This window comes from Scyliorhinus canicula, chromosome 11, assembly GCF_902713615.1.
Source record: "Scyliorhinus canicula chromosome 11, sScyCan1.1, whole genome shotgun sequence".
In the NCBI taxonomy this organism is placed as follows: domain Eukaryota; kingdom Metazoa; phylum Chordata; class Chondrichthyes; order Carcharhiniformes; family Scyliorhinidae; genus Scyliorhinus; species Scyliorhinus canicula.
In genome coordinates, this window is record NC_052156.1 from 123226480 (window position 1) to 123238887 (window position 12408).

Genomic DNA, 12408 nt, shown 5'->3' on the forward strand with positions numbered 1-12408 from the left:
CAGGCCACGCCCTCCAAGTACACTCTGACTCCAGGCGACCTATCAATGGGATGGGAGTGCTCCAGCACAATCAGTGCCATTTTCTTGGCTGGGATGAGGGTATGTGGGGAGTGGAGCACCTATATGCAGCTCCTGCTTGTCTGGCTCTCCACTGCCAATCCCAACCCGACGTATCACACACCGGCATGCATTGGAATTTCACTAGTCCCGTGTGCCGCCAGTGCTAGCCCAGTAACATGTCAGAATTGCTCAGAGAACGGCGCCGCTTTTGGGGATGTAGAATACTCGTGATTCAGTCCCGGCGTCAGCACTTAGTCTCTCAAGCGGAGGATCCAGCCCACTTACCAGGTATGTAGCTGGTGGTAGATGTGGTTGTAGTCGGTATCTCTGGTGTTGTTTCTGTAGAGCAGAAAAAAGATTTCAACCTGTTACACTGCACCCTGAGACTAGGTAGTATCAGATCTAAAAACAACCTTTCATTTTGCATATCAAGTACAAAAATTTAAAAAGTGTAATTATTCTCTTCTATTTCATTCCACTGATAACAATTATTTTAGTGAATCATAGAATCATAGAATCTACAGTGCAGAAGGAGGCCACTCAGCCCATCGAGTCTGCACTGGCCCCTGGCAAGAACACCCCACCCAAGCCCACGCCCGCACCCCACCCCCGTAACCCAGCAACCCTGGGACAACCTGGGAAGGGACAATACAACTATTTAATATGTGTTCCCTTGAGTCTTACATTTCTGCAACTTAAGAATTGCTGGAATCATCCTGTGGAATTAGCCATCCATTCACATCCGCTTTTAATATGTATTCCTATTCCGCTAAACACTTCACAAGGAGCGCAAGTTCGTCAACACTTCATCAGGAGCACAGGTTCCTCAGCAATGTCTTAAATACTTCATAAGGAGCGGATGTTTGTCAACACTTAACAAGGAGCGCAGGTTCCTCAGCAAAGTCCGAAACACTTTACGAGGAGCGCAGGTTACTGAGCAATATCCAAAACACTTTTTGAGTATTCCAGGTTCCCCAGTAATGTCTTGAACAATTTATGTGGAGCGCAGGTTCCTCAGCAATGACCGAAACAGTTTATGAGGAACGCAGGTTCCTCAGCAATATCCTAAACACTTTACAAGGAGCACAGGTTCCTCAGCAATGTCTTAAACACTTTACGAGGAGAACATGATCCTCAGCAATGTCTACCATATCCCCATAACCCAGTAAACCGACCCAACACTAAAGGCAATATTGGACACTAAGGGCAATTTATCATGTCCAATCCACCTGACCTGCATATCTTTGGATTGTGGGAGGAAACCGGAGCACCCGGAGGAAACCAACGCACACATGGGGAGAATGTGCAGACGCCGCACAGACAGTGAACCAAGCCGGGAATCGAACCTGGGACCCTGGAGCTGTGAAGCAATTGTGCTAACCACCATGCCACCGTGCTGCCCAGCAGTCTCGCCATACAACATGGCACCAGTTGCGCGTGGATACGACCTGCCAGATAGTGACCCCGGGACATCCCCTCGCAACCCCGGGCCACCCCCCACCAGGCACCCCTGTCCACACCGAAGCCGCCCCCCACCTTCCCCCCCCCCCCCCCCCCCCCCCCCACCCCGGACAGCAGCAAGACTCTCCTGACTGTGGCTACACTGGACACAGTTGCAGGTGCCAGGACGGGTTCCTGAGACCATGAGCAAACTAAGCCCATCGGGGGCGGAGCATCGGGGAGAGCCTTAAGGTAATATCCTGAGGCCATCCCAATGAGATGCGGAGTACTCCTTGATGAGGACGGGGTAGAGTGACCGAAAATAGGCATCGGGAAACTTTGCCCAATCGACGATAACAAAATCGGTGTCGGCAAGCGGAGAATCCCGCCCATGGTGTGAGTTGAAACACACTGGGCAGGACTTCTCTGTCCAGAGACGCCAGAATCGCGGAATGTGATCTGGCGGAGAATCGAGCTCCAGCCAAAAATCGAGGCCGGCACCGGCCGCCTAACAGAATGCTATGCGCCGGTGACCCGAGGCTGCATCTCGGCCTGGGCATGCAACGTGTAGAGTAAAGGCTGTTGGCATATCATTAGAGGCCCGACCCAGCAATTACCATGTGCCCCATGGTGCTCCTTTTCTGCCAGGCGGAAAGACCGACGGCGAGGTTCACTTGTGCTGTTGAAAATCGGGAACAGTGCGTCGTGGTTGCTGAATGAGCAAGAGGGAGGACGAAAAGTGTCCATCATCGCTAAAGCACAGTTGTGCCTCTGGCCGGATGGCACCTGCCAGGGCCGGAGGGAGTAGCGGAGGGCTGGCTGGGTGGTGGGCCGGGGGTTCAGGGTGGCCAGGCACGAGCCACCATTGCTGCAGTCTGCAAGTCAACCATGCAGCTTTACATACCGCTGTCTGCTCACTGTGAACTTAGCGACACGGGTCATTTGGGTGCATCCCCAGGCCACGCCCTCTAGGTACCGTCTGACTCCAGGCGACCTACCAACGGGATGGCAGTGCTCCAGCGCAATCAGTGCCATCTTCTTGGCTGGGATGAGGGTATGTGGGGAGTGGAGCACCTATATGCACTCCTGCTTGTCTGGCTCTCCACTGCCAATCCCAACCCGACGTATCACACACCGGCATGCATTGGAATTTCACTAGTCCCGTGTGCCGCCAGTGCTAGCCCAGTAACATGTCAGAATTGCTCAGAGAACGGCGCCGCTTTTGGGGATGTAGAATACTCGTGATTCAGTCCCGGCGTCAGCACTCAGTTTCTCAAACGGAGGATCCAGCCCACTTACCAGGTATGTAGCTGGTGGTAGATGTGGTTGTAGTCGGTATCTCTGGTGTTGTTTCTGTAGAGCAGAAAAAAGATTTCAACCTGTTACACTGCACCCTGAGACTAGGTAGTATCAGATCTAAAAACAACCTTTCATTTTGCATATCAAGTACAAAAATATAAAAAGTGTAATTATTCTCTTCTATTTCATTCCACTGATAACAATTATTTTAGTGAAGGGACAATACAACTATTTAATATTTGCTCCCTTGAGTCTTACATTTCTGCAACATTATAATTGCTGGAATTATCGTGTGGAATTATCCATCCATTCACATCCGCCTTTAATATGTATTCCTATTCCGCTAAACACTTCACAAGGAGCGCAGGTTCGTCAACACTTCATCAGGAGCACAGGTTCCTCAGTAATGTCTTAAACACTTCATAAGGAGCGGATGTTTGTCAACACTTAACAAGGAGCGCAGGTTCCTCAGCAAAGTCCGAAACACTTTACGAGGAGCGCAGGTAACTCAGCAATATCCAAAACACTTTTTGAGTATTCCAGGTTCCCCAGTAATGTCTTGAACAATTTATGTGGAGCGCAGGTTTCTCAGCAATGACCGAAACAGTCTATGAGGAGCGCAGGTTCCTCAGCAATATCCTAAACACTTTACAAGAGAGCATGATCCTCAGCAATGTCTACCATATCCCCATAACCCAGTAAACCGACCCAACACTAAAGGCAATATTGGACACTAAGGGCAATTTATCATGTCCAATCCACCTGACCTGCACATCTTTGGATTGTGGGAGGAAACCGGAGCACCTTGAGGAAACCAACGCACACATGGGGAGAATGTGCAGACTCCGCATAGACAGTGAACCAAGCCGGGAATCGAACCTGGGACCCTGGAGTTGTGAAGCAATTGTGCTAACCACCATGCCACCGTGCTGCCCAGCAGTCTCGCCATACAACATGGCACCAGTTGCGCGTGGATACGACCTGCCAGATAGTGACCCCGGTACATCCCATCGCAACCCCGGGCCACCCCCCACCAGGCACCCCTGTCCTCACCGAAGCATCCCCCCCCCCCACCCCGGACAGCAGCAAGACTCTCCTGACTGTGGCTACACTGGACACAGTTGCAGCTGCCAGGACGGGTTCCTGAGACCATGAGCAAACTCAGCCCATCGGGGGCGGAGCATCGGGGAGAGCCTTAAGGTAATATCCTGAGGCCATCCCAATGAGATGCGTAGTACTCCTTAATGAGGAGGGGGTAGAGTGACCGAAAATAGGCATCGGGAATCTCTGCCCAATCGACGATAACAAAATTGGCGTCAGCAAGCGGAGAATCCCGCCCATGGTGTGAGTTGAAACACACTGGGCAGGACTTCTCTGTCCAGTGACGCCAGAAACGCGGAATGTGATCTGGCGGAGAATCGAGCTCCAGCCAAAAATCGAGGCCAGCACCGGCCGCCTAACAGAATGCTATGCGCCAGTGTCCCGAGGCTGCATCTCGGCCTGGGCATGCAACGTGTAGAGTAAAGGCTGTTGGCATATCATTAGAGGCCCGACCCAGCAATTACCATGTGCCCCATGGTGCTCCTTTTCTGCCAGGCGGAAAGGCCGACGGCGAGGTTCACTTGTGCTCTTGAAAATCGGGAACAGTGCGTCGTGGTTGCTGAATGAGCAAGAGGGAGTAGGAAAAGTGTCCATCATCGTTAAAGCACAGTTGTGCCTCTGGCCGGATGGCCCATGCCAGGGCCGGAGGGAGTAGCGGAGGGCTGGCTAGGAGGTGGGCCGGGGGTTCAGGGTGGCCAGGCACGAGCCACCATTGCTGCAGTCTGCAAGTCAACCATGCAGCTTTACATACCGCTGACTGCTCACTGTGAACTTAGCGACACGGATCATATGGGTGCCTTCCCAGGCCACGCCCTCAAGGTACCGTCTGACTCCAGGTGACCTATCAATGGGATGGGAGCGCTCCAGCACAATCAGTGCCATCTTCTTGGCTGGGATGAGGGTATGTGGGGAGTGGAGCACCTATATGCAGCTCCTGCTTGTCTGGCTCTCCACTGACAATCCCAACCCGACGGATCACACACCGGCATGCATTGGAATTTCACTAGTCCCGTGTGCCGCCAGTGCTAGCCCAGTAACATGTCAGAATTGCTCAGAGAACGGCGCCGCTTTTGGGGACGTAGAATACTCGTGATTCAGTCCCGGCGTCAGCACTTAGTCTCTCAAACGGAGGATCCAGCCCACTTACCAGGTATGTAGCTGGTGGTAGATGTGGTTGTAGTCGGTATCTCTGGTGTTGTTTCTGTAGAGCAGAAAAAAGATTTCAACCTGTTACACTGCACCCTGAGACTAGGTAGTATCAGATCTAAAAACAACCTTTCATTTTGCATATCAAGTACAAAAATATAAAAAGTGTAATTATTCTCTTCTATTTCATTCCACTGATAACAATTATTTTAGTGAAGGGACAATACAACTATTTAATATTTGTTCCCTTGAGTCTTACATTTCTGCAACATAAGAATTGCTGGAATTATCCTGTGGAATTATCCATCCATTCACATCCGCTTTTAATATGTATTCCTATTCCGCTAAACACTTTACAAGGAGCGCAGGTTCGTCAACACTTCATCAGGAGCACAGGTTCCTCAGCAATGTCTTAAACACTTCATAAGGAGCAGATGTTTGTCAACACTTAACAAGGAGCGCAGGTTCCTCAGCAAAGTACGAAACACTTTACGAGGAGCGCAGGTTACTCAGCAATATCCAAAACACTTTTTGAGTATTCCAGGTTCCCAGGTAATGTCGTGAACAATTTATGTGGTGCGCAGGTTCCTCAGCAATATCCTAAACACTTTACAAGGAGCACAGGTTCCTCAGCAATGTCTTAAACACTTTACGAGGAAAGCATGATCCTCAGCAATGTCTACCATATCCCCATAACCCAGTAAGCCGACCCAACACTAAAGGCAATATTGGACACTAAGGGCAATTTATCATGTCCAATCCACCTGATCTGCACATCTTTGGATTGTGGGAGGAAACCGGAGCACCCGGAGGAAACCAACGCACACATGGGGAGTATGTGCAGACTCCGCACAGACAGTGAACCAAGCCGGGAATCGAACCTGGGACCCTGGAGCTGTGAGGCAATTGTGCTAACCACCATGCACCGTGCTGCCCAGCAGTCTCGCCATACAACATGGCACCAGTTGCGCGTGGATACGACCTGCCAGATAGTGACTCATCCCAATGGGATGCGGAGTACTCCTTGATGAGGAGGGGGTAGAGTGTCCGAAAATAGGCATCGGGAATCTCTGCCCAATTGACGATAACAAAATCGGCGTCGGCAAGCGGAGAATCCATCTCGGCATGGGCATGCAAAGTGTACAGTAAAGGCTGTTGGCATATCATTAGAGGCCCGACCCAGCAATTACCATGTGCCCCATGGTGCTCCTTTTCTGCCAGGCGGAAAGACCGACGGCGAGGTTCACTTGTGCTCTTGAAAATCGGGAACAGTGCGTCGTGGTTGCTGAATGAGCAAGAGGGAGTACGAAAAGTGTCCATCATCGTTAAAGCACAGTTGTGCCTCTGGCCGGATGGCCCATGCCAGGGCCGGAGGGAGTAGCGGAGGGCTGGCTAGGGGGTGGGCCGGGGGTTCAGGGTGGCCAGGCACGAGCCACCATTGCTGCAGTCTGCAAGTCAACCATGCAGCTTTACATACCGCTGTCTGCTCACTGTGAACTTAGCGACACGGATCATATGGGTGCCTTCCCAGGCCACGCCCTCTAGGTACCGTCTGACTCCAGGCGACCTACCAACGGGATGGGAGTGCTCCAGCGCAATCAGTGCCATCTTCTTGGCTGGGATGAGGGTATGTGGGGAGTGGAGCACCTATATGCAGCTCCAGCTTGTCTGGCTCTCCACTGACAATCCCAACCCGACGTATCACACACCGGCATGCATTGGAATTTCACTAGTCCCATGTGCCGCCAGTGCTAGCCCAGTAACATGTCAGAATTGCTCAGAGAACGGCGCCGCTTTTGGGGACGTAGAATACTCGTGATTCAGTCCCGGCGTCAGCACTTAGTCTCTCAAACGGAGGATCCAGCCCACTTACCAGGTATGTAGCTGGTGGTAGTTGTGGTTGTAGTCGGTATCTCTGGTGTTGTTTCTGTAGAGCAGAAAAAAGATTTCAACCTGTTACACTGCACCCTGAGACTAGGTAGTATCAGATCTAAAAACAACCTTTCGTTTTGCATATCAAGTACAAAAATATAAAAAGTGTAATTATTCTCTTCTATTTCATTCCACTGATAACAATTATTTTAGTGAAGGGACAATACAACTATTTAATATTTGTTCCCTTGAGTATTACATTTCTGCAACTTAAGAATTGCTGGAATCATCCTGTGGAATTATCCATCCATTCACATCCGCTTTTAATATGTATTCCTATTCCGCTAAACACTTCACAAGGAGCGCAGGTTCGTCAACACTTCATCAGGAGCACAGGTTCCTCAGCAATGTCTTAAATACTTCATAAGGAGCGGATGTTTGTCAACAAGGAGCGCAGGTTCCTCAGCAAAGTCCGAAACACTTTACGAGGAGCGCAGGTTACTCAGCAATATCCAAAACACTTTTTGAGTATTCCAGGTTCCCCAGTAATGTCGTGAACAATTTATGTGGAGCGCAGGTTCCTCAGCAATGACCGAAACAGTTTATGAGGAGCGCAGGTTCCTCAGCAATGACCGGAACAGTTTATGTGGAGCGCAGGTTCCTCAGCAATATCCTAAACACTTCACAAGGAGCACAGGTTCCTCAGCAATGTCTTAAACACTTTACAACGAGAGCATGATCCTCAGCAATGTCTACCATATCCCCATAACCCAGTAAACCGACCCTACACTAAAGGCAATATTGGACACTAAGGGCAATTTATCATGTCCAATCCACCTGACCTGCACATCTTTGGATTGTGGGAGGAAACCGGAGCACCCGGAGGAAACCAACGCACACATGGGGAGAATGTGCAGACTCCGCACAGACAGTGAACCAAGCCGGGAATCGAACCTGGGACCCTGGAGCTGTGAAGCAATTGTGCTAACCAACATGCCACCGTGCTGCCCAGCAGTCTCGCCATATAACATGGCACCAATTGCGCGTGGATACGACCTGCCAGATAGTGACCCCGGTACATCCCATCGCAACCCCGGGCCACCCCCCACCAGGCACCCCTGTCCTCACCGAAGCATCCCCCCCCCCCCCCCCACCCCGGACAGCAGCAAGACTCTCCTGACTGTGGCTACACTGGACACAGTTGCAGCTGCCAGGACGGGTTCCTGAGACCATGAGCAAACGCAGCCCATCGGGGGCGGAGCATCGGGGAGAGCCTTAAGGTAATATCCTGAGGCCATCCCAATGAGATGCGGAGTACTCCTTGATGAGGAGGGGGTAGAGTGTCCGAAAATAGGCATCGGGAATCTCTGCCCAATCGACGATAACAAAATCGGTGTCGGGAAGCGGAGAATCCCGCCCATGGTGTGAGTTGAAACACACTGGGCAGGACTTCTCTGTCCAGAGACGCCAGAAACGCGGAATGTGATCTGGCGGAGAATCGAGCTCCAGCCAAAAATCGAGGCCGGCACCGGCCGCCTAACAGAATGCTATGCACCGGTGACCCGAGGCTGCATCTCGGCATGGGCATGCAACGTATACAGTAAAGGCTGTTGGCATATCATTAGAGGCCCGACCCAGCAATTACCATGTGCCCCATGGTGCTCCTTTTCTGCCAGGCGGAAAGACCGACGGCGATGTTCACTTGTGCTGTTGAAAATCGGGAACTGTGCGTCGTGGTTGCTGAATGAGCAAGAGGGAGTAGGAAAAGTGACCACCATCGTTAAAGCACAGTTGTGCCTCTGGCCGGATGGCACCTGCCAGGGCCGGAGGGAGTAGCGGAGGGCTGGCTAGAAGGTGGGCCGGGGGTTCAGGGTGGCCAGGCACGAGCCACCATTGCTGCAGTCTGCAAGTCAACCATGCAGCTTTACATACCGCTGTCTGCTCACTGTGAACTTAGCGGCACGGATCATATGGGTGCCTTCCCAGGCCACGCCCTCTAGGTACCGTCTGGCTCCAGGTGACCTATCAACGGGATGGGAGTGCTCCAGCACAATCAGTGCCATTTTCTTGGCTGGGATGAGGGTATGTGGGGGGTGGAGCACCTATATGCAGCTCCAGCTTGTCTGGCTCTCCACTGCCAATCCCAACCCGATGTATCACACACCGGCATGCATTGGAATTTCACTAGTCCCATGTGCCGCCAGTGCTAGCCCAGTAACATGTCAGAATTGCTCAGAGAACGGCGCCGCTTTTGGGGACGTAGAATACTCGTGATTCAGTCCCGGCGTCAGCACTTAGTCTCTCAAACGGAGGATCCAGCCCACTTACCAGGTATGTAGCTGGTGGTAGATGTGGTTGTAGTCGGTATCTCTGGTGTTGTTTCTGTAGAGCAGAAAAAAGATTTCAACCTGTTACACTGCACCCTGAGACTTGGTAGTATCAGATCTAAAAACAACCTTTCATTTTGCATATCAAGTACAAAAATATAAAAAGTGTAATTATTCTCTTCTATTTCATTCCACTGATAACAATTATTTTAGTGAAGGGACAATACAACTATTTAATATTTGTTCCCTTGAGTCTTACATTTCTGCAACATAAGAATTGCTGGAATTATCCTGTGGAATTATCCATCCATTCACATCCGCTTTTAATATGTATTCCTATTCCGCTAAACACTTTACAAGGAGCGCAGGTTCGTCAACACTTCATCAGGAGCACAGGTTCCTCAGCAATGTCTTAAACACTTCATAAGGAGCGGATGTTTGTCAACATTTAACAAGCAGCGCAGGATCCTCAGCAAAGTCCGAAACACTTTATGAGGAGCGCAGGTTACTCAGCAATATCCAAAACACTTTTTGAGTATTCCAGGATCCCCAGTAATGTCTTGAACAATTTATGTGGTGCGCAGGTTCCTCAGCAATATCCTAAACACTTTACCAGGAGCACAGGTTCCTCAGCAATGTCTTAAACACTTTACGAGGAAAGCATGATCCTCAGCAATGTCTACCATATCCCCATAACCCAGTAAGCCGACCCAACACTAAAGCCAATATTAGACACTAAGGGCAATTTATCATGTCCAATCCACCTGATCTGCACATCTTTGGATTGTGGAAGGAAACCGGAGCACCCGGAGGAAACCAACGCACACATGGGGAGTATGTGCAGACTCCGCACAGACAGTGAACCAAGCCGGGAATCGAACCTGGGACCCTGGAGCTGTGAGGCAATTGTGCTAACCACCATGCACCGTGCTGCCCAGCAGTCTCGCCATACAACATGGCACCAGTTGCGCGTGGATACGACCTGCCAGATAGTGACTCATCCCAATGGGATGCAGAGTACTCCTTGATGAGGAGGGGGTTGAGTGTCCGAAAATAGGCATCGGGAATCTCTGCCCAATCGACGATAACAAAATCGGCGTCGGCAAGCAGAGAATCCATCTCGGCATGGGCATGCAAAGTGTACAGTAAAGGCTGTTGGCATATCATTAGAGGCCCGACACAGTAATTACCATGTGCCCCATGGTGCTCCTTTTCTGCCAGGCGGAAAGACCGACGGCGAGGTTCAATTGTGCTCTTGAAAATCGGGAACAGTGCGTCGTGGTTGCTGAATGAGCAAGAGGGAGTAGGAAAAGTGTCCATCATCGCTAAATCACAGTTGTGCCTCTGGCCGGATGGCACCTGCCAGGGCCGGAGGGAGTAGCGGAGGGCTGGCTAGGAGGTGGGCCGGGGGTTCAGGGTGGCCAGGCACGAGCCACCATTGCTGCAGTCTGCAAGTCAACCATGCAGCTTTACATACCGCTGTCTGCTCACTGTGAACTTAGCGACACGGATCATACGGGTGCCTTCCCAGGCCACGCCCTCTAGGTACCGTCTGACTCCAAGCGACCTACCAACGGGATGGGAGTGCTCCAGCACAATCAGTGCCATCTTCTTGGCTGGGATGAGGGTATGTGGGGAGTGGAGCACCTATATGCAGCTCCTGCTTGTCTGGCGCTCCACTGCCAATCCCAACCCGACGTATCACACACCGGCATGCATTGGAATTTCATTAGTCCCATGTGCCGCCAGTGCTAGCCCAGTAACATGTCAGAATTGCTCAGAGAACGGCGCCGCTTTTGGGGACGTAGAATACTCGTGATTCAGTCCCGGCGTCAGCACTTAGTCTCTCAAACGGAGGATCCAGCCCACTTACCAGGTATGTAGCTGGTGGTAGTTGTGGTTGTCGTTGGTATCTCTGGTGGTGTTGTTTCTGTAGAGCAGAAAAAATGATTTCAACCTGTTACTCTGCACACTGAGACGAGGCAGTATCAGATCTAAAAGCCTCCTTTCTTTTTACATGTCAAGTACAAAAACATAAAAAGTGAAATTATTCTCTTCTATTTCAATTTCCTGATTACAATTATTTTAGTGAAGGGACAAGGCAACTGTTTAATATCCATTATCTTGAGTCTTGCATTTCTGCAACATATGAAATGCTGGAATTATCCGTCCATTCGCATCCGCTTTTAATTTGTATTCCTACTCCGCTAATCACTTTACAAGGAGCGCAGGTTCGTCAACGCTTTATGAGGAGCGCGGGTTCCTCAGGAGTGTCCTGAATGTTGCAACTTAATGAAAAGCAATACAAACATGTGCAAAGCAAACGGGTGAAAATGCAAAAGTTTGTGTAAAGATGAAGGCCATATTTTGTGACCTTCGCAATGACACACGACATGACTTAGATAGTAATACCATTGTACTGGAAGACCTGAGGTTGTATTCTCCGTGTTTGAGGCTATGTCATGGGGAAGTGTCTAGTTTTACAATGAAATGATTGGCGAGCCCCCAGCACCCACCTTACGACCGGTGAGGGGCTAGCAGCAGTGCTACGTAAAACACACGGCCTTCACAAAATAAACAGCCGGAGAATTGCCAGGTCCATGGCCCCCCATTCACACGACAACGGGTTGCAGCGGTCTCACCTTACAACATGGTGCCGGTTGGGCGCGGACTCGACCTGCCATATAGTGCCCACCTGAACATCCCCTCGCCACCAATGGGCCACCCCCCACCAGTGCATGCCGAAGCCCCCCCCAAGCAGGTAGCTCCCAACTGCGGCTCCCTCAACTGTGACGGCGATGGACACATCCCACAGCCACCACACAGGTTCCAGACCGCTGAGACCATGAGTAAATTGTGCGGTCGGGAACTCGCCCATCGGAGGCGGAGCATCGGGAATGTCCTGAGGCCCCCCCAACAGTGTGCGGCATCCTCCTCAATGAGGAGAGGGTAGAGCATCAGAAAATAGGCACCGCACCCGATTCGGTCGTAAAAAGGCATTTTCCGCCCGATCGATAACAAAATCGCCGTCGGCAAGCGGAGAATCCTCCCCATGCTGTGAGGTAAACCACACAGAGCAGATTCTCTTTCCAGCGATACCAGAATGTGATCAGGCGGCGAATTGAGCTCCAGCCAAAAATTGAGGCCGGCACCGGCCACCTAA

At 51.0% G+C, this 12408-nt stretch overlaps 1 protein-coding gene across 14 annotated transcripts in view; it reads right to left on the reverse strand.

Annotated features, from left to right (window-relative positions):
* LOC119973345 (mucin-2-like) overlaps positions 1-12408 on the reverse strand; it is a 186120-nt gene that overhangs the window by 94371 nt on the left and 79341 nt on the right. For 11 of the 14 annotated variants that reach the window (XM_038811279.1, XM_038811268.1, XM_038811269.1 and 8 more), the window contains 6 exons: positions 11119-11175; positions 9247-9300; positions 6920-6973; positions 5048-5101; positions 2800-2853; positions 346-399 (listed from right to left, as the gene is read on the reverse strand). In XM_038811279.1, the coding sequence (XP_038667207.1) occupies positions 346-399; positions 2800-2853; positions 5048-5101; positions 6920-6973; positions 9247-9300; positions 11119-11175 (327 nt within the window). The remainder of the gene's footprint in view (positions 1-345; positions 400-2799; positions 2854-5047; positions 5102-6919; positions 6974-9246; positions 9301-11118; positions 11176-12408) is intronic. The other 3 variants (XM_038811274.1, XM_038811271.1, XM_038811270.1) reach the window with 2 other exon arrangements.